Source organism: Grampus griseus (genome assembly GCF_964374135.1).
Source record: "Grampus griseus genome assembly, chromosome: 6".
NCBI classification, from domain to species: domain Eukaryota; kingdom Metazoa; phylum Chordata; class Mammalia; order Artiodactyla; family Delphinidae; genus Grampus; species Grampus griseus.
Window position 1 is genome coordinate 19,612,139 of NC_139000.1, and position 26,394 is coordinate 19,638,532.

At 53.7% G+C, this 26,394-nt stretch overlaps 1 protein-coding gene across 1 annotated transcript in view; it reads right to left on the reverse strand.

Moving 5' to 3' along the window:
• COL27A1 (collagen type XXVII alpha 1 chain) overlaps positions 1–26,394 on the reverse strand; it is a gene marked incomplete at its 5' end in the record, with an annotated part of 142,909 nt that overhangs the window by 90,966 nt on the left and 25,549 nt on the right. Inside the window, 7 exons of the mRNA XM_082656534.1 lie at positions 918–962; positions 1,828–1,881; positions 4,836–4,880; positions 5,314–5,367; positions 5,988–6,032; positions 15,600–15,653; positions 17,159–17,212. Coding sequence (XP_082512660.1) covers positions 918–962; positions 1,828–1,881; positions 4,836–4,880; positions 5,314–5,367; positions 5,988–6,032; positions 15,600–15,653; positions 17,159–17,212 — 351 coding nt within the window. The remainder of the gene's footprint in view (positions 1–917; positions 963–1,827; positions 1,882–4,835; positions 4,881–5,313; positions 5,368–5,987; positions 6,033–15,599; positions 15,654–17,158; positions 17,213–26,394) is intronic.

The window sequence follows — 26,394 nt, forward strand, 5'->3', positions numbered from 1 at the left end:
GCCACGGACTGTCCTAGGTACCCCCTCTGTCAGCTCCTTGAGGCCAGGACCTGGATCTTGCTTTTCTTTGAATCCCCCACTTGGCCCCCAGAGGACCCAGATCCCTAGACTACAACAGGTAAGGTGCCCATGAACACGCATGCCAACCCTAGAATCACAGACAACCCCCTCTGGGCCACCCTGGGTGCTCCTGGCTCCCTCCCAGCTGCCTCTCACCGTCTAACCTCCTCCCCCGCCATCCCTTCTCCATCAACCACAAGCAAAGGGACGCCTAGACCCGGAGCTGAGGATGGTTCTAAGCCTAGGAGTTGAACTGCAGGGCGGAAGCAGAGAGCCTTAAGCCACCAGCATGGGCCGGGCCAGAAAGAAAGATGCCTCAGTCACAGTCCTGGGTCTCCTTCAGCCTGACCTGGTGGATCGGGGGTCCTGCTCAGCCCCTCTTGTGGTCATGCCTCCTGTGGGCCTACCCAACACCCCACTGCTCTCTGACCTTGCGTGTACACGAGTAAAACAGGTGACACCAGGACAGCACGGAGACTGAGCGTTCTCTGACACAGGAGCGCAGATACCCAGTCTAGACCCAGTCTAGAACAGGCCCCCCAGCGAGGACACTCATGACCCAGACAAGCCCCGCCCCCAGACACAGAACTACATTGCAGGGCAATTGCTGGATGCACAGAGAGGCTGCATCCCAGAGGGGCCCAGCGTCCACGGGAGGCCCCAGCCCCAGTCAGTGTTCTGGCAGCAGGACACAAGGCCCAGACAGCCCCCCACGCACACCCACACACTCAAAGCAGAGCAAGGGCAGAGCAGAGAGAAGCGAAGAATGCCCAGGCCGCGGGTGGACGGGGCCGCGTGGCCAGTGGGAGGTCAGGTTCACCCATAGAATCTGCATAATAGACACGGAAAATCTTTACCGGCCTACCCATCTTGCCCCTCTTGCCAGGAACGCCGGGTAGACCCTGTAGGGGGAAACAGGGAAGAAGTCAAGACAGGATTCCAGCAGGAGACAAGCAGTGTTGCCCCAAACCAGCCCCTCTTTCACCCACAAGAGGACGTCACAGAGGGCCTGGCGTCTGGTCCACAAACACAGCAGGCTCCAGCTATCTGCACACCAGATGGGCGGTCCTCAGAGGCTATAGAGTCGGGGCCCGCGTGGACGTGAGCTGGGGAGATTCCTAAGGAAAGCAGCCAGTGCCCTGGTATTCAGCAGACACTCAATAAATGCTCCTGTTTCCCTAAGATCCTCTTTACCCAGCTTGTTGATGAGATTATTGAGTTCCCAAATACGGGCTCAGGCGGGGAGGGAACAGAGAGGAAGGTCCAGAGGCCTGTGGGAGCAAAGGCAGCCACAGACACACATAAACAGATGAGCGTGGTGTGTTCCGGAAAGCTCTACAAAACTGGTGCCTGGCGGGATCTGGCCCACGGGCCGTAGCTTGTAGGCACTTGATCGGAAATAGGAAATGAGCCCGTTTCTCACTTTCTGAAAGCCCTTCAGTAGCTCCCCACGGTCTCAGAACAGAGTCCCTCTCCTGACCTTGGCCCCTGAGTGCCGTATAACTGCTCCCAGGTGCCCCCCGCAGCCTGTCTCGCCCCATTCCTGCCTCACACTCAGCGCTTTGACTGTGCTGTTAAACTCGCCAAGTCAGCATATGTCCTGGACTTTGCACATGCTGTTCCCTGTGTCAGGAAGGCGTTTGCCTTGACTTGTCCCTTTATCCAACTCCGGGGCACCTCCTCCAGGAGGCATTCTGTGACTTTTCCAGACTGGCACCTGGCAGACGGGGTGGCCGGGTGGGAGGTAAACAAAGAAAGCATACTCACTCGCTCTCCATCGGACCCTGGCAGGCCGAAGAGCCCTGGGAGTCCAATGTAGCCCTAGGAAAGAGCAGAGGGGAGGTCAGAGGGGCCGAGTGGCGGGATATGGCGGGCCCGGCCCGGCCCAGCCCCCCTCGCTGCCCTCTGGCACCCGGCTCCTCTTCCTCGCTGGAGGCATTGGCGGCTCCGGCAGCTCCTCGATGACATAGGCCTTGAGGCAAGTGTATATGCCCATGGACTGCATGGTGCTGGCTTCCACGATGTAGTCCAAAGGCACATACCCTCACGCCAGGGAAGGGCGCGGGCGCTCGCAGGGGGAGGCCCGCCCCGCGCCGGGGGCTCTGGGACCTGCGGGAAGGAAGCTCTCTGCCGGGTTAGATGCTAGGGTGGCGCCAAGCCCTACCCACCCCCAGGGACGCTGGCGGGCGCTCTCGGCTTCTGCAGTGCCTCCTTCTAGGCCTCGAAGGCCCCCCATGGACGCGGGGCTCGAATCCACCCTTGGGCCCCTGAGTGCGTCCGGTGGTGACAGCAGCTGTCACCCAGGCGTGCTGGCATCCCGCAAGCATGTGTGCCACTGTATTCAACCCTCCTGAGGACCCTGCTGACTGCCCACCCTCCCCCCACTAAGCAAGGGAAACTACGGCTTTGGAGAGAAAGCGGCACAACTAGTGAGGGGTGGAGTCCAGCTTTTCCGCCTCCAGCCCTTATCCACCCGGTGCCCTCCGCCAGGCAGGCCCTTCTCAGCCCCACGACTGCACAGCCAACGCTTTCAAGCCCAGCTCTGAGGCTCTCTCCTCTGGCCAGCATCCCTGACGCCCCAAACCAGAAGTCACCTCCTCCCTCCACCCCAGCGCCATATTCGCACCTCAGTTAACAGATGTACCACTTCCTGTTCTGTATCTTCATTAGTGGTGTCCACATTTCATGGCCTCATTAGCCTGGGAGCTTCTCAAGAGCAGGGGCCTAGCCCAGGGTGCCTATCCCTAACCGTACTCTCTAGATGTTTGTGAAATGACTTACTCAGAGCTATAACAAAAGCTAACATTGAGTGAGCACAAACTATGTGCCAGGCCCACTTCTCAGTGCTCTGCAAGCATTAGTGCATTTACTGCGCCCTCATCACACCCTCAGGAGGTAGGAACTATTAGCCTCCTGTAGAGGTGAGACCATTTAGGCCCAGAGAGGTGAAGTGATGTGCCCAGGGTCACACAGCTGGAATGTAGCAGAATGTGGTATTTGAATCCAAGTGATCTGACTCCCAGTCCGGCTCCTAACCACTTTGCTACATTATCTCCCGCAAACAAGCAACCATCGCAGGCTCACAACCATTTCTCCTTCTCTAGAAGTTCAAGAGGTCATAGGGCCTCCTTCTCAGCATCATCTTAACAAGTGACATTTACCGATCCTTCCAAGAAGGGTTTATATCCCAGATTTGCAGGTGACAGACTTGGAGAGGTCCAGTGATGTGCCCAAGCTCCCATGACGGGTTAATGGCAGAGCAGGTCTCAAAGGCAGTCACCCTGCCCCCAAGTCTGTGCTCTGCCTGCTTCATAAACATGAGGCCGGTGGTGGCAGAGTTGGGAGGGCAGTCTGAGTGGCCCCGGCTCACCCAGGCTGCTCAGGACCCTGTGACCCTGGAGACGGGTGTGCTGGGGCCAGACCAGCAATCTCCCCACATGTGGCCTCAGGATGCCACAGCATGGCATATTGCAAGCCCCAGATGTCATTAGCCTGTCTCGCTCCTCCTGTCCTCCTGGCAGATCAGAGACCTGGGGCTGAACTGGGAAGACCTTCTCCCTGGGCTCAGGAGGCCCCTCTGGGGCCATAGCTTGTGGGAACAGCTGGATAAAGGAAAGGAGGCAGGCCCAGCATCCTAGGACAGGAGCCTCCTCGGGTGCTGCCTTTCACCACCCCTACCCCACCCCACCCCATCATCATCATCATCATCATCATCAACATCAACATCATCAACATCAACGTCACCATCATGATGTCCTGGGGAACTTCCCCACCTCCCAGTCGGTCTCCTAACAGCCGCCCATCAGTTCCAGGGATTCGGGCGGAGACTGCAGCCATAAATAGCTTTGGCTCAGGCGCGGAGGACGCGTCACACTTGACCTGGCCTGACGCAGGACTGTGTGACCCACTTGCTGAGCGTTCTTTGAGAGGCAGAGAGCCCAGCCCTCAAAATACCTGGGTCCTCATCCCATCCCCACCTTAGGCGTGCTGTGGGAACTGGGGCTGTCGGATCCCCACCATGAACCCAGTTTCCTTGTATATAGAAGAGAGAATTCCAGCACATCATTTCTTAGTCTTCCAAACTCCATTTACCCCCATTCATTTCGCCCAAACCTTCTCTGCTGCCCCACAGCCCACCAAGGAGGCCCCATCGGGTGGCCCCTCCTCAGCACTATTTGCTTCCAAATTCCTGGTATCCCCATAACCATGCCAGAGGTAGGAATGGACATCACTCCCATTGAAAAGATGGGCAAACTGAGGCTGCTAGCTACTCAGGGTTTGTTCCAGGGGCCTTGATGGAGGGGGAGAGCAGATGTTCCTTCAGCCTCCAGGCCCAGGCAACGTTCACCCATCGGGCAGCACTGCCCTCCCAAAAGGGTGGTCCACCCCGTCCTCAGGTGAGAGCAGGAGAGGGAGGATTCCAGTGACGGACAAACTGGCCCAGGCTTTAGTTCCCTAGCGCTTGGGATGTGCTGGGGGACACGGCAAGCAAATGCCTGATTATAGCAGCTAGACCATGGCTGAGCCCCCAGCAGACCTTTGCTGCCCAATTACTTGGCCATGGGGACCAAGCTGGCTTAAAGGTTCCCTACCACATGGCCATCCTGCTGCCCCTCTGCGGTCCAGGGAGTGCTCAGGTGGGAGGCCTCGACCCCAACGCCCCCAGCAGACCCTGGGTGGAGGCTTTGCAACCCTGATCTCCCACCAGGCCCACTGGAGGGACAGCTAATGCCCACCAGGCTCCAGCCGGGTAGCGCTTGCCAAGTCCCACTTACCCGGCTGCCTTTGGGGCCAGGGTTTCCTACAGGTCCAGGTAACCCCTGAAACACAAAAGACAGAGGGGCAAGGACATATGGAGACGTGCTACCTGCTGCCAACAACCCAGGGTAAGTCCTGTCTCCTTTGGTCCTCAGCTGCCCCTTCTGTAGAATGGGAGTGGGGTTACATTCGTGGTCTTCAAACTGAGCCCCCAGCTACCCTGGGGTCCCAGGGAGGTGGCTCAGGGGGAGCCTCTGGAGCCCCACCCCCAGAGCCCCGGAACTCCTCTTTCTTCTGTTTCTTCCTGGCATCCTTGCCCTGTTGCCTTCAGAGAAGGTTCCTCGGTACAGCCCCCTTGAACAGCCCTTTCTTCAGGGCCCACCCAGCAGGTGTAGCTGCTTGGCCCCCAGCCTGCCACCTCCCTCTGCCTGGGGGCACCCGTGGCCAGCTCCACACCACCACGGCCACAGAGCTTCCAGAAGCCATATACTGCACCTGCCTGCCAGGGTAACCTTTGGCCCCTGGGCTGCCCTCGGGTCCCGGCTGCCCCTGCAAAGGAACAAGAGAAACGTAAGGAAAGGAGAGACCCTGCCCAGCTCCAGATCTGGGGGGTGGGGGGGGGACCAGGGCTTACAATGGACAAAGAGAAGGGCAGGAATGTGAGATGAAATGGGAGGAAGGGGAGGCCATCGGCCTGCTGGGCCCCCAAGCCCACCCCTCTGAGAAACCGGTCAGACCAGCTTGGAGGGACAAAACCTTCTGTGCTCGAAGCCCAGGAATAAGGCCCAGAGGAGGCCTGGCTGGCTGGCTCTCCCATGCTGGCAGCGGCTGCTGCTTGACTTGGGCCGGGGCAGCCAAAATTCCTGCAAACCCCGTGGCGGCGTGTATAATATCCCCTAACATCGCCCGGAACAGGCCAGCTATTCATGGCTCTAACTGGAGTCGAGTGGCTCATGCCAACACCGGGCCGGCATGGACTCCAGCCCTTTCAGGCGGCAGATGTGGCTGGCTGAGAGGTGGGGTAGAGTGGGGGCCCCAGCAGGATGGGAGGCAGAACCTCCTGGCTCTGGAGCTCACTCATGGAGCTGGGCCCAGGGAGGAGGCCAGGGACAGGCAGGGGCTGGAGTGAGGGAGGGCAAGCAGGGTGGGGCAGAGGCTGCAGCCCTCACCTGTTCTCCGGGGTGCCCCGCCGGTCCAGGATAGCCCTTGTGTCCCTGTTGTGGGGGGAAGAGACTGAATCAGGCTGGGAAGACACATCTGGGCCCATGGATCGCAGAGGCCCAGCCTCCCCGCCTGCCTTTTCAGCACTGCATGCACCGTGGCGGGGACGTGTTCAATAAATACTCCCAGAACGGATATATGCACATCGGGGTTCCTGTGGTTCCCTCTCCGCCACCAATGGTTCTTAGACCAGAAGACGTTGGGGGTTGATCACTCCTTGGGCAGGGTTTGGGAGCTAAATTAGGATACGGCAACTGCGAGAGGGTGATGCTGTATCAAACCATTCTTTCCAAATCCAGAGCGAAGGTGGGAACGTCTGAAGCAGGGGTGGAGGGATGTCTTAGTGGATGGGTAGACTGATCAGGACCTTAAGGTCTGGGTTATGCTCAACCACCACGATGCTGGGACCTTCTGTCGGGACCTTCTCATTAACCCCCTAACGGAAATGATCTCCCACACATTGACCAAATGTATGAACGAAAATAGCTGCCTTCCTTCTTCCCACTGGTCCCAGCAAGTATTCCAGGGGCAAAGAGGCCACTCAATGGTTGAGAAAGACTCTGGCAACATTCCAGTACCGACCGTGACCCTCTGTCACCCTGGTCCAATTCCCATGGTCCCCAAAGCCAGGTCTCCAGATCAAGAGAGTCAGAACGAGTGTGTGCCTTCAGGTGGTGCTGGGGTGACCACCTGAGCCATTTCATAGGCGTTAGGAGCTCTCTGAAGGGAAACACTGGACTTCAAGCTTCCATCAGCTTAGGGCTGTTATGAAATAAGATGGAGCAGGGGCTTCCATTTCAGACAGGGTGGAGGAGACGGGGTGATCTCCGTTAGACCCCCTCTCAAGGGGAGCCCTACACTTGACCTAGACACGGTCTCTGACTTACTGTGCAACTCTGGATGGGTTACTGTCCTTCTCTGGACCTCAGATGAGGGAGTTAGAACTCCAAGTCCCCTTCAGCTCTGGTGTTCTGGAACTCAAGAGTTCTAGGGCTCCCCCAGGAGTTGATAAATGAGACTCTAGACTACACACACACACACACACACACACACACACACACACACACACACGATGCCTGTGGACCCCCTCTACGCACTGCTGTTTACATGGGATTACACCAGGGACTTCCCTGGTGGTTAAGCGGTTAAGAATCCGCCTGCCAATACAGGGGACTCGGGTTCGATCCCTGGTCTGGGAAGATCCCACATGCCGCAGAGCAGCTAAGCCCGTGAGCCACAACTACTGAAGCCTGCATGCCTAGAGCCGGTGCTCCGCAACAAGAGAAGCCACCACGATGAGAAGCCTGCGCATCACAATGAAGAGTAGCCCCCGCTCACCCCAACTACAGAAAGCCCGCACGCAGCAATGAAGACCCAATGCAGCCAAAAATAAATAAACAAATAAATAAATAACATGGGATTACACCTTTATGAAGTCCTCTAGCCCTTACAACAGCCAGATGAGGTGTGGGGAAAGGGGGTTAAGGGTTATCATCTCCATTTTACAGAGGAGAAAACTGAGTCTCGGAGAATGGAAGCCACTTGCTCCAAATCCCATTGCTAAGGAGCAGCAGGCTTACGCCCACCATTGGGTCCTTCTGACACCTGAGGCCACATGGAGAGCCTTGCAGTTCCCCGCCCCCAGGCATGTACAGTTCATGCATGTCCACAGATACCCACAGGCACACACACTCGGCACCCCCGCAAACCCCCAGAAAGCAGCGCTCTTAATCATAAACAGCAGCGCTGGTCTGATCCAAGAGGTTTGGGGAATTTACAAGCATTCTTTCTGCACCTATTCACGCCTCGAGACAGCCCAGCATTATGACTGCATCTCAAACCTGGGGCCCATGAGATTGACGCATTACGGCTGGCTGAGATTCTCCTACCCGGGGGCGTGTGTTCTTTTCCCCAATGGGCAAATGGAGGCACAGGCCACAGCCAGCAGCCAGCATGCAGAGTGGTTAAGATCTCTTGTTTCAAATTAATCTGGATCCCTATCCTGCTTCACTACTGGCTGGCTGGATACCTGGGGCCACTGATGTCACCTCTTTGAGCTTTGGTTTCTTCTTGTAAAATGGGGCTCTAAGGGTCGGTGTACAGATTACATGGTATAATGTGTGAAGCACTTAGCACCGTATCTGGCAATGAATTCAAGGCCCCGTAAAGGCTAGCTGCTGTTAGTACCGTGATCTTTATATTTCATTCATTCATTCAACAAACATTTACTGCAATTTTATGCTCCAGCACCATTCTGGGCATTGGATGAACAAGAAGACAACATCCTTTGCCTTAACAGAATTTACAGTCTAATTGAGTAGATATAAAGACAAATAAATATAAAAGGGTAATGTCTCAGAGGTTTGCTTACATGGGTGTAGAGTTTCAGTTTTGCAAGATGAAAAAGTTCTGGAGATGGATTGCACAACAATGTGAATATACTTAACACTAATGAACTGCACACACGAACACGGTTCAGATAGTACATTGTATGTGATGTATTTTTTTACCATCACTGAAAATAAAATTTTAAAAAGAGATAATGTGTGGCAACGACTAGCTCTACAAAGAAAAGTGAGCAGAGTTGGAGGACAGAGGATGACAGTGTTGGGGAGGGTGGTGACTGCAGGCGGTCAGGCAGGGGAGGCTACTCTGTGTGAGGAAGCTGGACACAGGGCGGACTCTCCGGGGAAAAGCATTCCAGGCAGAGGGAACAGCAGGTGCAGAAGCCCTGAGGCAAGAATGCTCTCAAGGAATAATGAGACCCGTGTGACGAGAGCAGAACGAGTGAGCGGTAAGGGGCAGAGGGGCGGTGTGGTCAGAGAAGAAGCAGGAAGCCAGAGCATGCCAGGCAGTAAGATGATAGGAAAGCACAGGAGGGTTTTGAGCAGGGATGTGTCATGGACAGGACACATATAATGGCCATCACCATCCTTTCTCCACTTGAAGCCTGCAGATGAGGAAGAACAAGCAAAGCCTTTTCCCATGAAGAGCTGGGCGGAGCCTTGAGCTCTAGGCTGTGTGACTCAGCCCAGGTGACTGCCCTCTCTGAGCCTCTCTCTGCCATCCTCTGCCTGCCTCAGTGCCATAATGGAGCCAATGCAATAATGGAGCAAGGATCCCAAGAGAAGCGTGAAAGGGGTCCGGGGAGCCCTTGAGCATCACCTGCTCCTTTGGCTTCCTGTGCAGCCACAAAGAAGCCTGCTAGAAACCAGCGCTTTAGCCAGTGAAATCCAGAAGGAGATTTCAAGTAAATCTTTTACTCAGGATATAGCTAAAAGGAAACAAATGACCTTCGGGGACATGGACAGTGACCTGCCCTATGCCTGGCCCGGCACTAAAGCCTTAAATACATCAACTCGTCAGCAACTTGCAATCACCCGAGAGGTAGGAATTGCCATGCCCATTTGCCAGATGAGGAAACTGAGGCTCAGAGAGGTGGAGACTCCCCTGAGGCCACACAGCTTCCCAGAGGAAGCCGGCTGTGAATCCTCGTGTCCTCAACCACCAACTCATGGATGAGACACACTGCTGAGGCCCAAGGCCCCCCTAGAAGAGCCACAGGGCCACTAGGCGAGGACCACCTTACAGACCACACGCCACCAGGTCTCAGCTTATGGATGACAGCAGCATCGTGAACTCCGGAGTAACTACCTGACTTGGAAGGAACCTAAGCTGTCAATTTGACGACCTCCTTTCTCATTGGATAGAATGAGAAACTGCGGCTCAGAGAAGGGAAGGGACTTACCCAAGGCTACTTAGCGAGTTATGGCCAAGCCCAGACCGTCCCGCACGACTCCAGACCCATTGGGCTGTGCTTTGTCTAGAAGGCCACGATTCCTAGGTCCTTCCCAAACCATGAACCCTGAAGGGCCTTGAACACTGCCTTGAACCCCTGTTCCTCTTAGCAGACTGGGAGCCGCTGAGACTGAGCACAGCCAAGGCATGGGGCGGCGGAGGGAGGTTCATATGTTCCCTGGAGGCACCTTAACAGTGTTTACCAAGCTGGGGCTAGCCAAATAGCTTCAAATGACAGGACTTGGAAGAATCTAAACCATCACCTTCTACAGGGCCCTGGGTAATTACGGGGCGGACACTGACCACAAGGTAGACAGACCCACGGGCAGTGATATCCCCGTGGGTGATAAGTGCCTGACTGGGACTAGGGGAGAGCAGATGCTTCAGGGGAGCTCCAGGGACCACGTAATCGGCAAGGGGCCTCTGGCTGCCGGGCAGGCGGGTCCCCACAGCACCCATGTTTATAATAGAACTCGGGCTGTATTTTGGTTTGAGAGCCAGATTAATCACTGCTTACAACGCACAAGGCGAAACCAGACATCACCTCACTGTTGCTGCAGACAGTCTCCCCATCGGCTGAGATGCTATTTGGGCCTTGGGCAGGGAGAGGAGGGGGGTCCGTCCTTGCCTGGGGGTCCTGAGGATCAACGTACACCTAGACCTCAGCTGATCCCCCCTGCAAGCTGCTCTTGCAGGCTCCACCTCGGCCTGCACGAGGTCCCGGCTTCTCTCGCAGCAGAATGGAGCTCACCAGACTCGCTCAGCACTCCGTGAGGCTTCCCACTGGACTTCTCTACCACCCTGGCAGCCCCTAGCCACACTGGGCAGTCAGCAGGACCGAGAGCCCCATTCAACAGAAAGGGTCAGGAGGAAGAAACACACGCCAAGAAACAGAGTGAGGCACGACAGCATACTCGCCAAGTCCCTGCTCCTCTCTGGACCTCAGTTTCCCCAGCTGGCCGCTCAAAGCATCCTGTTGGCTCAAAAATTATAGGATTCTGAAATGTGATGTGTGGCTTATCCAGAAGCACGGTCCTTCACAGTATAGCTAGGCATCTGACGCCAAACTCTACTTAGTGGGTACCTGAGGCAGGTCAGGGCAGGAAGGTACAGTTTCGGTAGGGCTCATTCATTCATCTGGTTATTCATGCATTCAAAGGTTTGCTGAGCCCCCACCAATGAGCCAGACCCTATATGAGCACTGAGAATACACTGATAAACAAAGCAAACTCACTCCCTACCTTCTAGAACGGGATGTGGGCATTAAACACATATGAAGTGGAACAAAGAAGTACTGAGTGCTAGGAGAGAGCAGACAGCCAAGCAGGGGAGGCGGCACGGTGAGCTGAGGCTTGAAGGAGAAGCCACGTTGGAGAGCAGAGGGGCAGAGGAGCTCAGAAATGGAGAGGGTATGGACCCCAGAAACCCAGAGCAGCTCAGCAGAGGAGCCCAGAGAAGGTTCTCAGTAGGGGCGCTACATCCAGGTAGAACTGGCAGTTCTGCAGAAAGGCAGGAGATCATTTCAGGCAGCGTCAATCACACTCCCTGCAAAAATTCTCAGATGACCCCCTCTGCCCTCCCATTTTAGCACAGATCTCACAGACAGTGGCCAACTCAGATGGCATGTGGAGGGCTCGTGGGCAGGGTGAGGGTTGCAGGAGGGAGCCAGGAGGAAGTTTCAACTTGAGTACCAACTTCATTCCATTAGTCATGTCTAATGTGTTATGTGTTAAGAATGTGTTAAGAAAGATTCTGAGACTGAATTAGGCTTGGCAAGAAAGAGCGATTAGTGATGTCTGAGGAGGCAGAGGAAGCAGGGAGGTGAGGGACGACGGAGCAGATGTCTGTGGCCAGCACTGTGCTAAGCCCCGCATGAGGAAATAAAGAAGAGGTCCTCCTCTGTGCACTTGCTCTCGTCTGACAAATGTGCCAAGGACACCAGTGAGTTGCCTGCTGGCCAGAAAGTGCAGAGTCCTAAAGAGGCTGAGAAAATGGGCTGGTGTGAGGAGGGAGGTATGAATTCTGCCTGGAGGTGCTGGGGAGATGCTCTTGGAGAAGATGGCCTTCGAGAATGGAATCAAGGGACAGATCCATGAAGATGACTGGTCTGAGCATGCCAGGAGAGGGCCCAGCGGAAGCAAATGCAGGGAGGCAGAAGGCCCAGGGCACACAGGATTGGATGGAGTGAGGGTTTCTATACAGCAGAGTTTCTTGGCCTCGGCACCGCTGACACCTTGGGCTGGATAAGGTTCTGCTCCGGGTGGAGCATCTGTCCCATGCATTGTAAGGTCTTTAACAACATCTCTAGCTTTTACCCATTAGAAGCTAGTAGCGCCCCCTCTCATTTGTGATGACCAAAAATGTGTCCAGACATTGTTAACTGTTCCCTGGGGGGCAGCTGAGAAGCGCTGCTCTATAGGAGAGAAGGCAGGAGGGTTAGATTAGGGGCAGCATGGGATTCTGCCCTCACAAGGTACAAATAGGGTTCTGGTAGCCTTCTGGTTAGTGGAGGGTGGTTAACTGGTAACTAAGCAAGATGAGTGATGGGACCAGGTGGGCAAGACCTTCTGCAGCACTGCTTCTTCATGTTCACCGTGATCACACATTCATTCATTCATTCAACAAATACGTATGCATCTACCTGTGCCAGCCCTGTGCTGGGTGCTGAGGACAGAGCATCTTATTTAACCCTCCCAACCACTGCATGAAGCAACTGAGGCCACTTGCCCAAGCTCACACAGCAGGAGAGGGACACAGCTGGGATTCCATCCAGGCGTGTCTGACACGGTCTGTGCACCTGCTCCCCCACCTGGAATCAGCTCAGCAAAGTCCCTTAGCAAGCATCGCAGGCAGATGCAGAGAAAGAAGCCTTCTCAGGCGGGGAGGCTCTTTTCCACTTGATGGGCCCACTTTATTTAAGAAGCTGTTTCAATCAGTGTTGGGGAAAGGGAAAGGGACTAAGGGTCAGGAGACCTGAGTTCAAATCCCAGCTCTGCCATTTAGTGACCCCGACAGCTATTTCTGTTAATCCAGTGGCTCTCAGCCGTGGCTGCATGTGAGAATCTACTGCCTGGGTCCCACTCAGACCAACTGAACCAGAACCCCTGTGGGGAGGTGGGCAAGCTCCCCCGCTGATTCTCACGCACAGCGGGGCTGTGAACTGGGGCTGTAGACTTCACTCTCCGTGAGCCCCCAGTGATCTCACTGGCGTTTAACACCAGTGTCAGCACACGGCCAGGTACCTGGGTATATCTTTGTGAAATGACTGGAAGAGTGAATGAATGAATGAGACCTATTTGGGCCTCAGTTTTCTCAGCTGTAAGATGGGCATAATACTGCCTAACTCCCAGAGGTTACTGTTAGGAAACAATGTGATGAGGGACAGTAAACCTTCCTATCACGCTGGTCAGTATGGGAAACTCCCAACCCAAACTCCCTTTCTTCTGCCTACTTTTCTCCATGGCCCTTTTCATCTTCTAACACACCTCGTATTTTTACTGTTTTTATTGTCTGTCTCCCCACACAAGACTGCAAGCTCTGAGGAAACAGGGATTTTCGTCTATGTGTCAGCTCAGAGGTCTGCACAGTGCCTGACACACAATAGTCACTCAATCCGTTATGTTGAATAAATGAATGACTAGGGTTACTGGTGTCACTCTGAGGTGACACCAAAATTCAATGTGCTGATGAGCAAAGGGGACACAGACCTCGCCTCTCACCCACCAATGTTCCTTCTCGCTCAAGGCCCCCCCACATGAGATGAGGCAGAAAAACCACCCAACAGGATCAGGGCAAAGTGGCTACTGTTGTCACCAAAGACACAACAGTGACAATTCCAGGCCCGGCTGCCGCCCCATTGGTCCTCCTCCCTGACCCCCACCTCTAGTCAGGGGTCCCTGCCTTAGGACCTGAGCACCCCATGCTCTGCCCACCATCCTCTGTGAGCAGGTGACACTGGCCTGCCGCACACCAAACTCCTCCATGTTTGCCTAGGCCGGGGCCAGAGGGCCTTGGTGGAAATGGCTTTGCCAGATAGCTTTCCTATCACGTGGAAGCTCTTCCTTAATTTAGAAAAGATGTCTCTCCCTGTTCAGGTGAGCTGGTTCCCCTGAGTTGGGGGATCTCGGCCTCCCTGGACATTTGCTGAGAGCAGGAAGGCCTGGAACCCCAGGCAGGAGCCGGTCCAGTCTGTTTTTGCATCTCCCGCCTCCTCTGCTGGACTGCTACCCCCGTACACAGCGAGACCACCACTGGCTGCTTTATGAGCCATGACTGGAAGGAGACTTTTCCACTCACACCTCCACACCTCATCCATCAGAAAATGCTGGAGCCCAGAGGGGAAGTGAGTGGGGAGAGGGAGTCCCTCTGCGTTCTCTGAGGCAGAAGAGACCACATTTCCCCAGCTCAGACAGCCACGGACTCCTGTCTGGGTCCCGCTTCTTCAGGTCTGCAGTGTGGCCTGCTCTGGCCACGGAGGGTGGAGGAGAAGCGGAAGGGGAGGGGGGGAGTGATGTTCCAAGTCCCCTTGTGCCACAGGGACCCTCAGAGCACAAGCAGGATGGAGCCAGGAGAAGCCACAGCTGCCCAGATGAGGACCAGATGGCCAAGAAAGACGGCAGCTGTGGCCACAGCTGGGAGTCAGGGTAGAAGCTTAAGACGTGGCCCTAGGCCAATGTATCTACGGAAAACCCATCAGCAATGGGGTATTTCCTGCAAAAAGCAATTGACCCTGGCCCTGCACTGTCCTCCCCCGTTTCCTGAACACCTACTATGCGCAAGCCCTGTGCTAGGCTCTGTAGGGAGAGCGATGAACCAGATTCACACATCCTTGTTGGTGAAGCTGGTCTTGGGGCTGAAATAACTCAGCTAAGATAGCCTATGGGTCCTTGAGCAGAGTAGGGTCTCCTAGACCGAAGGTCAGGGTTCCAAGAGGGCTTCCTGGACACAACTAGAGTTGAGTCTGAAGGATGGAACACCCTGGCTGGGAAGCCAGAGAGGAATCTAGGGGCACTACAAGCCAGAGACCCACCACCTAGGAAAATGGCAGACCTTCCCCCAAAGGCAACTAGAGGTAACTCCCCCTGCCTGACTGAAGCAGTGATGGGGTGGGGGCAGATGACAACAGCTCAGAACGTACAGAGAACTCACTGCCTCTATAGAACACTGGCCTGCGGTATATCAGAGGGATGATATTAGACCCAGAGAGGTCAGGCTTGCCTCAGGTCACACAGCGAGGAAATGGTGGAGCCGCGGGTAGACTCCAGATTCAACCGACCCCAGAGCCCACTCTCTGAACGTCCATGCTCCAGGCCTTGCTCCTGGTTTACAGCCCCGGGGGCTCATGGTCATTCCAGATGGGAGGAGGCTCAGGTTCAGAGAGGGGATGCGTCGGGCCCCCGCCATTCCGCCCATGGGAGGAGGAGCTGGGCCAGTGGGGGCTCCCGGCTCTGACAATATTCCCTCCACCAGCATGAGCACCCCTAGGATGGCCTCCCTGGAGCAGCTGGGCCCTGAGAGGAAGGGTCACTTCTTGTCACACCTCCTTAACTATGGTGGCGGGACCTCCTCCAAGCCAAGGTGCTTCCCACCCTCTGGCAAGCACGGACCCTCGGAAACCTCTCTCCCCTCCGGCCACCGGCCCCCTGCTGAGGGAGCTGGGGAGAGGCAGGTGGGCAGGCGGGCGGCACACAGCACTCCTGCATGAAGACCCCGCTTGCTAGGAAGCCCACCAGGCAAGGCAAAGCATCGACACCAAGGTATACCTTTCGTCCAAGAGGTCCTGGATTCCCAGAGAGCCCAGGCAAGCCCTCGTCGCCCTGAAAAACACAGACAAGGGGGTGAGGTGGGGGAACGGGAGCGGACACTCATTAAATTGAAAGTGTGGCTCCCACGGCCAGTTGTTTGCAAACAGCATTCACGGAGGCTTAGAGGCCTCAGAGGAGACTCAGGGCCTCTGAGCGGGCTGAGGGCAGTTGGGCGGGCAGGGTACCCAGCCCCTCCCCACTTAACTCAGTCACTCCATTTAATCTGTCTTATATGTTGGACTTTGGCAAAAGGTACCATTTGGGGAATGGGTTCCGCTGTTAAAACCATGTTTGAAAACCATCGCCCTGAAGGACATGCAGCCCTGAAGGACATGCAACCCGTTCCAATGAGAAATCCGTCTCTGCATTCCTGACACCCTCCTTCCCACCCTTGCTGGGCATGGCGGCTACCCAGTAGGGGGCATTTCTGCCACCACTGTGAGACCCGGAAGCAGACAGCGTAGGAGCAAGAGAGAAGCCCGGGCCCTGCATGTCGTCAGGCCCGGCTGCAGAGCCTGCTCTGCCTCGGAACAGCTGCGTGGCCTCCAGCAAGCCGCCCGCAGCTGAAGCTTCTGCTTTCTCCTGGGCAAGCTAGGCCTAGCTGCCTGGCCTAGAAGCTTCCAGTGAGGATCCGATGGGGGTGCATGTGGATGTTTACGCCCAGTAAGACTTTGCTGAGTGAAAGAACTTCCCATGAAGATGTGAGTGAACGAGCCACCTGTGCCTCAGAGGAATCAGCCGGAGCTGCCACCTCTAAGGACCCACGCACTGGAGGCTGGGCTGAGAAGCAGTGTTCTGCTGTCAGGAGGGCTCTTGGATTGCGTCCAGAAGGAAGCCAGACAGACTCGAGGATTCCTTCCAGCGTATGGATGTCCGGGACATTGGATGAGCTTACTTGGAGTTTCGGGTTCCCCTGCTCCGGCCGGTCCTGCACTCCCTCCAGGCCCCTTGTTTAATTTACAGGGTGGACGCTTCAGGGATGGATGAAGTCCTTTGGCCTAAGCGTTCTCTCTTCCATGGGAGATCCTTCTGGTCTCAGCCTTTCAGAGTTAGGGAGCCCTGAGTCTCCAGTCCGTTGCCTTCCCACGTCCCGGAAGTTCAAGACCTGTCTGCTCGTACTAACAACCTCAGAGGGGCCTTCGAATGTCTGTTGGAAGCTTCCTGGGCATGTGCTACCAAGAAGCTTCTGGATGTCGAGGGTCACCTAACAGGCCCTACAGAAAACCCACTCAGGGCGTTAGGCAAAAGGACATTCACCAAAGGTATGTCCACAGGCAACATTTTTTGTCGGTTTTATTGGTTGCACACCGGAAGAAGGCAGAAGGGAATGGTTTTGGGTTTGGTGTAGGGAGAGCTGAAGGGCTTTGAGGAAAAAACAGACCCCATCCTTTTCTACTTCCCACCTCCAGCGTTTGTCACGCAGTGACCTCTGTCGGGAGGGTGCGCCCCAGAGCACAGTGATTTTCCTGCTGTCCACTCCCCCACTTCCCTGAGCACTGGGGTCCCTGGAAACCTACCTTTGCCCCGTCGTGAGCCTTTCCTGGTGAGAGCCCGGGGTCCCCTTTCTGTCCCTGAAACAAAAACAATTCTACTTTGGCCGCCATGTTGTCTAAAGAGGGTGTCTCCCCACCAACTCTGCTCAACTCCCTGTCCCCTGCTTACATGCCCTCCCCGCCTACCCCACTCACATTCCTCCACAGGGTCCTCTCCAATCCCATCCCTTCCCTGCTCCAGCACCTCCCATAGCTCCCCACCATGCCTACTGACAAAGTCCAAACTCCTCCTTGGGTGTCCCAAGTCTTCCGTCATCTGGTCCCAGCCATCCTGTCCAGACTTTGCTCTCCTTCCACCAGCCCAACCCACAGACGGGGTCCCTCTGCCCCATCCCCAGACCACAGTCCTTCCTTCACCAGACCTTGCACATCCCTACCGCCGGGTCCTTGCTCAAGCAGTCACTCTCAACTAGAAAACCACTTCTCAATCATCATTAGCCAAACCATAAGCATTCTCAAGATACAGCTTGACTGCGTCCCCCCCAACCAACCTGTAGATCCCTGGGCCCAACGTACAGGTGACGTGTTCCCCTGGGGCTCTCAGAGACCTTCTGAGAGATGTGTCCCAGAGGCAAGCTTGATTCTTTCTGATTTTCCTGTCCCCTGATGCTCACCTCACCATCTCTAATTACCTAGGACCAGTGCATCAGCAGCCGTTTAATCTGTGTACAGGCCTTCACAGTTTGCAATAACCCTCACTTCACCAGGTTCCCGGAAGAGCCCGATGAAGTGAGCAACGGAAGTGTTATTACCCCGTGAACACATTCGGGGAAACTGAGGCCGGGAGAAGGAAAGGGACTGCCCAGGGCCCCAAGCTGAGGCACTGGCAGAGCTAAGACGAGAGCTAAGACCCTGAATTTGTGACTCCCAGCTCTGCGTTCCAGGACGTCCCGGGACCTGACAAGTTAGAATAGGCAGTGAGTAGGGAAGACACCGACAAGCAGGGTGTCCCCAGTCAGAGATAAGCATTCTTTGTGCCAAGCCTATGGGAGGCGTCCCCATCACAAGGATCCTGGCTCCTAAGAGCACGTGCTCAGGAAAGGGCCCAACAACCACATCTCATACAGGGCTGAAGAGGGTTCCTGGCTGTGGGCCCACTCGTTTGAACCAATCTGATTAAATTACTCAGGAGACAGCCCCTTGGAAAGTCAGTCTCCCCTGCCGTCAACTTCCACGAGCCCCTGATCCCTGCCCCTCACCCTCACTCCCAAGCTCCCTCCCCAGTCTGGGTCCTGAGTCAGAAGTCCTGGGGTGAAGCCACGGACTCACAGTAGGACCTCAGGCAAGTGACTTCACTTCTCTGAGCCTCTGTTTCCTCACCATTAAAATGTGGGCTGCACAGCACGCACACACATACGCACGCACACACATGCACATGGGTACATGCTCACACACACACACGTGCCTCACACACACACAGGCATGCACACGGCTGCATGTTCATACATGCACACATGCACACGCATGCACACACACACACACACACACACACAGGCACGAGCACACATACCCGCTGGCATCCAGGTTCCTTGGCAAGGAGCCAGTGGGATCATGGACGTGACACGCAGGCAGGCTGTTTTGGCCAACTTTAGTTCCCATTTGTTTCTTTTCTGCGTCAGGACCCACACCTTCCAAATCCTGACTCAGTCACTCTCCATGAGAAATCACTGCGTTCCAAACTGGACAGAGCCTTAAAAAGGGAGGGCGGCCTTCCACTGCTCACCTAACATGCACCCAACACTGTGCCAGGCCCACTCAATGCAGCACCTCACCAGTCCTCTTACACCCACTTACTGAACTGCAGGACCAAGACCGGGGTTCAGGGAGGCTCAGTCAAAGCCCGGGGTGACGTGCAGATAAGAGGCAAGGTCTCACTAGGTCTGACTAGGTTCCCGGTCTATCTGACTCCAGAGTCCTCGTTTACAAATGGGGAGCCTAGATACTTCTCCCATACGCTCTCCCACTGCCCCAGGCTGCAGGCCAGCCCCTCCTTGCTAGAACCCCAACTCTGTCCACCTGGGTCCCTCCAGGTCACTTCTGCAGGACTCGCCTCTGTGATCTACTGCCTCATGCTACAGCTGCCCCTTGCTGACACTCTCCCACCCTCGGCTGTTCACAAACCCGGTTCCGATGTCTTTTATGTCCATGTGCAAGGTCAGGCCCAGGGCTACCCAGGATTCCAATGGCTAAAAAAGGACAGCAGCTTCTCCCCACCCCGACCTTGCCCACCTCGGTCTACATCCTGTTCTGTCATTTTACAAAAGGGGAAACTGAGACCCAAAGGGATGCCAGAGTGGCTCTCTTGCTCAGAGTCCGTATCCAGGCATTTTAGTTACTATGCACTGCTCTCTGCATTCTCGGCAGCCAGCACAGTGCTTGGGACACAATCCCTGCCCGAGTACAACATCAACAAACACAGGTATTTACTGAACATCTACGATGAGTCCCATCTTCAGTGCACACAAGGAATACCACGGTGGGGATCAAGACACAGCTCATGCCTGTGGGGACCAATCAAGGGAGAAACCAGAGACCAGTAATGATAATCTGCACTAGCATTTCCTGAGTGCTCTTCTAAGCCTTCAACACATAAATCTATGACGTAGCAGTGATCACTCTCCCCATTTCACAGATGAGGAAACTAAGGCACAGAGAGGGTAAGTGATTGGTCCAAGGTCACACAATTTGTAAGTGGGATTTAGACTCAGAGCTTTAGCTTCCAGAGCCTAAGAGCTTTACATTTCAATACACTGCAGATGAACAACTATGATCCAGTGGTAAGTGGAGTACAGGAGGAAGTAGGGGGGCACTGGACCCAGACTGAGGGTAAATCAGACACGCTAAGGCTGGAGGAAGACAAGGAGGGAGCCAGATGAAGTCTGGGCTCCAGAAATGCTCAAGGCACCCTTGGTCAAGTGAAGATGTGACTTCTGGGATGGAGAAGACTATCCATCTTCCCAGCCAGACTCCTTCAAATTCTCCAGTAAGAGATATAAGGAATAATAAGGTCTAATTAATTGTTTACACATTGGTGAGGATGAGAACCTGGGTGCCAGACCCAGCTCTCCAGCCAACGAGCCTGTGTGATCTTGGACAAGCCCCTTTCCCTCTCTGTGTACAGAAGAGTAGACTCTGCCTGGAGTAGTTAACAGAGACTTGAGGAACTAGAAGATGGTGGGGAAGGTATATCCTAAACCGTAAATGCTACAAAATATAGCAGGGATAGAAACTATGAGCTCCTTTCCTGCAGGTAGGGTTGAGAAGGTGGAGAGAATAGAAGGCTTTGGGTAGATGAGGCCTCGAGAGGGGCTGAGACAAAGAAGGAACAAATCATGAAGGACTGGAAAATTCTGGGCCAGAAGTCCTCTGTGCAAGTCGTCTTTTGCAAGACACAAGATCCCAAGTACATAGCCCAGGGGAGGCATCATAAAAATATTTCTCAAGTGAGAAAATGAATGAATGGAGTCTCAAGAGACAACTCTAGGGTTGGGATTGGGTCAGATCTGTCCCCAGCCCTGGAAGGTCCTCTGAAGATTCACTAGGTCTTTCTTTCACCAACACTACTACCATTTCATGTGTTTATAAGTTCTGGCCATGGCAATAAGGCAAGAAAAACAAATAAGATTACTAAGATTTGAGGAAAAAGAGACAAAAATATGTCTTTTTTTGCAAGTAATATGAGTGCCTGTCTAGAAAACCCAGGAGAACTAACTGAAATACTGTTAGAACTAATAAAATAATTCAGTAAAGGGCATGGTTATAAAATAAACACAAAAGTCCAAATATACAAAGTCAATAGTTCTTTTCAATAGCTGAGAGCCAGCTAGAAAATATAATGGGGGAAATATTCCATTCATAACAGCAAGAAAAATATAAAATTTCTAAGAACAAACTTAGGAAGAAAGGTGCAGGATTTATGCAATAAAAACTATAGAAGTTTATTATGAGATGTTTTAAAAACTCAGCCAAATGGGAAGATATGCCATGGTTTTAGATAGGAAAAGTTAATATTTTAAAAATGATAATTCTTCACAAATTAATAAACGCATTTAATACAATTCCAAGAAAAACCCCAAGGGAGTTTTTTAAGGAGATTATTAAGATGGGCATAAATTTTATCTGACATATTAAATAGCCAGAACAATTTTTTCAAAGTGGACGAGGGAGACGCACAGCATAAAGCTAATAAATGTCATAAAACAGTATTTTACTAGCAATATACAAACGCACTAATGAAACATATCTGAATGGCCTGGAAGAGACCCTGGTCTATCATATAATAGTTAGTGCAGGATAAGTTATTTAATAAATGATGAACTACTGGGGGAAAAATAAAGTTATACCTCATACCCACTCCCATGAAGATTAATTCCAGATGGTTTAAGATTTTAAGAGTACAAATGATATTATAAAATGACTAGGAATATAAGTGAATACCTCTCTGGTCTTACTATGGGAAAGAAATGTCTAAGTATTAAAGTAAAGAACCATACACTCTACATATGGTAGAGCTCTCTCCATACTACCTGACATATTGTAAGTTCCTAATAAGTGTTAGTTATTATTGTTAGTCCAAAAAAAAAAAAATAGGTAACACTCTCACTTGTGAAAATCATCATGAATAGTCTTAACAGGCAAACAATAAATTTGAAAATACTTGTAAGGTAGATGAAGGCTTAATAAGCCTTCATATATAAACACAAATAATTTTTACAAGTCAATAACAAAAGATAACATCCTGGGACTTCCCTGGTGGTGCAGTGGTTAAGAATCTGCCTGCCAAGGCAGGGGACATGGGTTCGAGCCCTGGTCTGGGAAGATCCCACATGCCACGGAACAACTTAGCCCGTGAGCCACAACTACTGAGCCCGCGCACCACAACTACTGGAGCCCGCGTGCCTAGAGCCTGTGCTCCGCAACAAGAGAAACCACTGCAATGAGAAGCCCACGCACCGCAACAAAGAGTAGGCCCCACTCGCTGCAACTAGAGAAGGTCCGTGGGCAGCAACGAAGACCCAACACGGCCAAAAATAAATTTAATTAATTAATTAATCTTTAGGAAAAAGATAACATCCCAACCCCAAAAATAAACAAATCCATAAATGGTGAAATGCAAATGAAAAACAAATGTAAGAAAAACATTCTTCTCAAAGGTGATCAATGCAGTGAAGTGAATTGAAAACAATAATGAATTATCTTTTTCAAACCACCTCCTCTAATGCTAGCGGTGGCATGGATTGGTTCAATCTTTCTAGAAGGCAATTGTTAATAAAATTACAGCTAAACACTATATAGCACTTACGGGCAAGGCATATTTTAAATTATTCGTATATATATGTATGCGTGTATATATGTGTGTGTATATATACTGATATATAGATAAATATATAGATATATCTCTCTCTCTATATATAGATAGATAGATAGATAGATATTGCTTAACCAACAGTGCTAAAGAGCTATGGAGCGAATAGACTTGTAGCTGAAACTATGGACTTTGGAGTCAGACAGTAGAGGGTTCAAATCTTGTCTCTGACACTTATCAGAAACAGGCTAGTTACTTAGCCACTTTGGACCTTAGTTTTCTCATCTGTAAAATGGGGGTAATAACATCCACCCTGCAAAGCAGGTAAAGCTGTTGGCCAGTCCCTGGCCCACAGGCTGTTCAAAATGCAGTCAGTGCCTATCACTGGGCAAGGCCACTGCAAGAGGCCTGCTTCCCTCTTGATACTTTCTAGACTTTTCCACATTTTCTTTAATGAGTATGCCCTACCTCAGTCATCAGAGGAAGAGGAAAGGGAGGCTGGGGCCTGAGGCCCAAGAATCCTGTAAGGGCTGGCTCCACCTCAGCTTCTAGCAGCTCTGCTAACAGTCACTTGGGTTACTGAGCATGGCCCCTCTTGCCCACCTATTCTCCCTGGGTGCCCAAGGGCCCCTAGTAATCCTGGGTAATTCACTGCAAACCGAGCAGGCCAGAGGAGGCCGGCTGCCAGGGAGAGTGGGGCCAGGTGCCTCGTCGCCCAGCACAGGCACAGCTGGAGCCCTGCCCGACTCTGGTCCAGAGCTTCTTACCCCACCTGGGCCCTGCATCCCATCTGACTTCACCTGGTTCAGCATCAGCATCACCATCGGGGCAGCTCCAGGCCTCCCCATTGGTCACCCTTCAACTTGCTGGCCACCGACCAAGATTCTCAAGCTGCCTGAGTGGCCTTCACAAACCCCATCTGATCGTGTCACGTCTGCTAAAAACCTCATGCCTTCCTGCTGCTCTTTGGATAAAGTCCAAAAGTCTTAGCACACCCACCAGGCCTGCTGCCCTCCCCAGCCTCCTCCTGCCCCTTTGCCTGGTCGCCTGCTGCTCTTCAGACCTTGGTTCAACCTTCCCACCCTCTGGGAAGGCAGGCTTCACCTCCCAGACCAGGTTAATCGCCATTCTGTGGGGTCTCTGAGCACCCAGTGCCTCTCACGTGGAGCCCTTTTCAGGGAGTGGTCAGCTTATTTCCACAACGGCAGCGACCGTCCCTGTCTGTGCCCCATTGTAGGCCGGGCACCTTGAACGTGCTGACAGCTGACCACTTACCACAGGCCAGCACTGCTCTTAACTCAGTTATACCTCATGACAACCCAAGGGGGCAGCTACTCTTATTACCCCATTTTCCAGATAAGGAAACTGAGGCATGAGAAGTTCAAATAATTTGCTCACAGTCACACAACTAAAAGGTGACAGAGCTGGGACGGGAACTTCGACCGTCTGGCTCCAGAGTCTGTGCTCTTAACCACCGTGCTTTCCTGCAGCAATAACTACGGGTCGGTTGGACACACGACTCAACCCTGGGCCTCCAAGGTCAGCTAATGCCATCCACCCAGGGTTCTGGCTTCTCTGCCTCATTCTCAAAGTCCTTGATCTTGACTCCCTGCGGGACCTGACAAACCCTCTTCTTGATTTGAACGTGGGGCATATGGGTATGTGGTACATGGGGAAAGCCTTGGGCTCTGGAGCAGGCATGTGGGGTTGAAGCCTGGCTCTGGCCTGTACCAGCTGTGCAGCCCTGACAAGTGTCTTCCGACTGGCAAACCCAAGGACCCGAAATACAGCCCCGCCACTGCTGGTCACTGCAAGTGACCCCAGTAAGGCATTGGCCCTTTGGGTCTTTGCTCCTCTGTGACCTCAAGAGGGATGAAGTGCTCTGTCTCCCCTTTTTGATTCCTCAATCCACCAATCTCTGCCATCCTTAGTCTGGCAGGGGGATCTTTAACCCACAAGGCCATAAGCTCCCAAGGGCTCAATAAATACAGCACAGGAACGACCACACAGCGACCCAGCGGACGAAGGGCAGGCTCCCTGCCACCACGCAGACCCTGCCTGTTTGGCTGATTTTTCCAACAAAAGCACATAGTAGGTGCTCGATAAATGTTTGTTGATTGAAGGAAGATGAATGGATGGGGGCCCCAGAGGCAGCTCCCAAAGCCAACACCGTGCGGAAGAGGAGGAACCAGCACAGAGCCTGGAGGAGGCCAGCCCTACAATCCCACCGGGTCTCCTCCCAGACCCAGAAAGGATCTGGTAAACAGCGAGGACCCTCTCCCCAGAATCACATCTATTCCTGCAGATCCACGACATTCCCTTCCAATCTTGGATAAGTCAGGAATTCCATCCGGGAAGAGCCTCTCTTTAACCCTGTCCTGGTCAAGCCACAGATTGAGAGCAGCCCAGGGCCAAAGCCCAGCAGACTGGGCCTCCCATCCAACTGATCTGTCCTGGATCCACCTCTGCTCACTCCTTAGACTCACAACCAAGTGTCCAGGTAAAGGGCATGACTTTTCCCCTTGGCATGTTATGCAAGTTCTAATGGGAGAAGAAGACTCCCATTCCAGTGTGTTTTCTGGAACCCTCACCCTTACTCGTTTACACAGAAGCAAGCTGGAAGCCTATCCGTGAGGCCCTGAGTCCACAGGTCCCAGCTCCATGTGGCAGCAGGAGTGTCAGGACTACTGAACCTCACGCACCACACCCAGAGCTGCTCTGAAGGTGGCGAGAACAGCAGCTGGTGGGTCCTCCTCCGGCCTCTGCACATCTGCTGGCAGGATGGGGGTGGGCTGCAGGCCAGACTGGAGCTGAGGCGCTGCAGTGTGGGGCAGCCTGGACCGGGGAGAAGCTGACGGAGCATCTGCCACAGAAGCAGGGGGTCACATTTGGGGGCGGCAGGGAGGGAGGACCAGACAGGCCCGGGGCAGGCCAAGAAAGGCGTGTTCCTGAGCAAACCTGGCAATCAAAACAGCGGCCAATCCTCAGCATCTCGATGTACGCCACGGCCTTGGAGACCGGAGGCCTCTGCAAAGTAGAAGTCTTCCAAGGAGCTCCCCCCTCTCTGCCTGACCCATGGGGGCAGGTGCCACTGCCGTTTCTTACACAGTGTCTTAATCCACCTGAGCCTCAGTTTCCCCATCTGTCAATGGGTGCAATATCTCCACCTATCACCCAATGATAATGAGGTCATTAGGTCTTTGTGGGGATCAAATGAGACAGGCTACATGAAGTGCATGCAGAGTGCCTAGCCCACAGTAAGGGTCCAATATACGGTGCTTACTACCATCAGTGTTTGCCTTGTTAAAACCCAGAGCACCTCCAGGCAGCTGCTGGCCCCTAAGCAGCTGAGGCCTCTGTGCTCGCCTTCCAAGTTAGGACCCCAGTCCAGCCCTGGCCGAAGTCACACACCTACAGGGGGGAGGCAGGGGCTCCCGCCGCCGTGTGCAAGGGCTGTGCGCTGGCGCTCTGGTGCCACAGCGTCATACATCCAGGGCCACTTGTGTACATTTGTCCCAAACTTCTGGACAAGGTGGGCAGAGGAACTCTGCCCTAGGAGTCAAGCCTGGCCTTTGGAGGATGTTCAACCATCAATCGCTGCATGAGCTGGGGCCAGTCGGTTAATGGCCTTCCTCAAGCCACTAGCCCTTTGTAATGCGTTAGCAAAGAAGGACCCTGAGCCCAGGCCAACCAGGGCCCACGGGTGCTCTTCACCTGGCCACCCCACAGCTGACAGCAGGGCAGACCCTCTGCCTGTCCTGGCCTGCCCCACACTCTCTCGGCACGGTTGCTGTGCTCTTGGCTTCCCCGAGCCTGTGTCTTCCTTCCTCTCCTCCTATTTCTCCAGCCATCACTCGAGCCTTCTCCCTGTAACCTAAATAATGCTGGCCCCGTA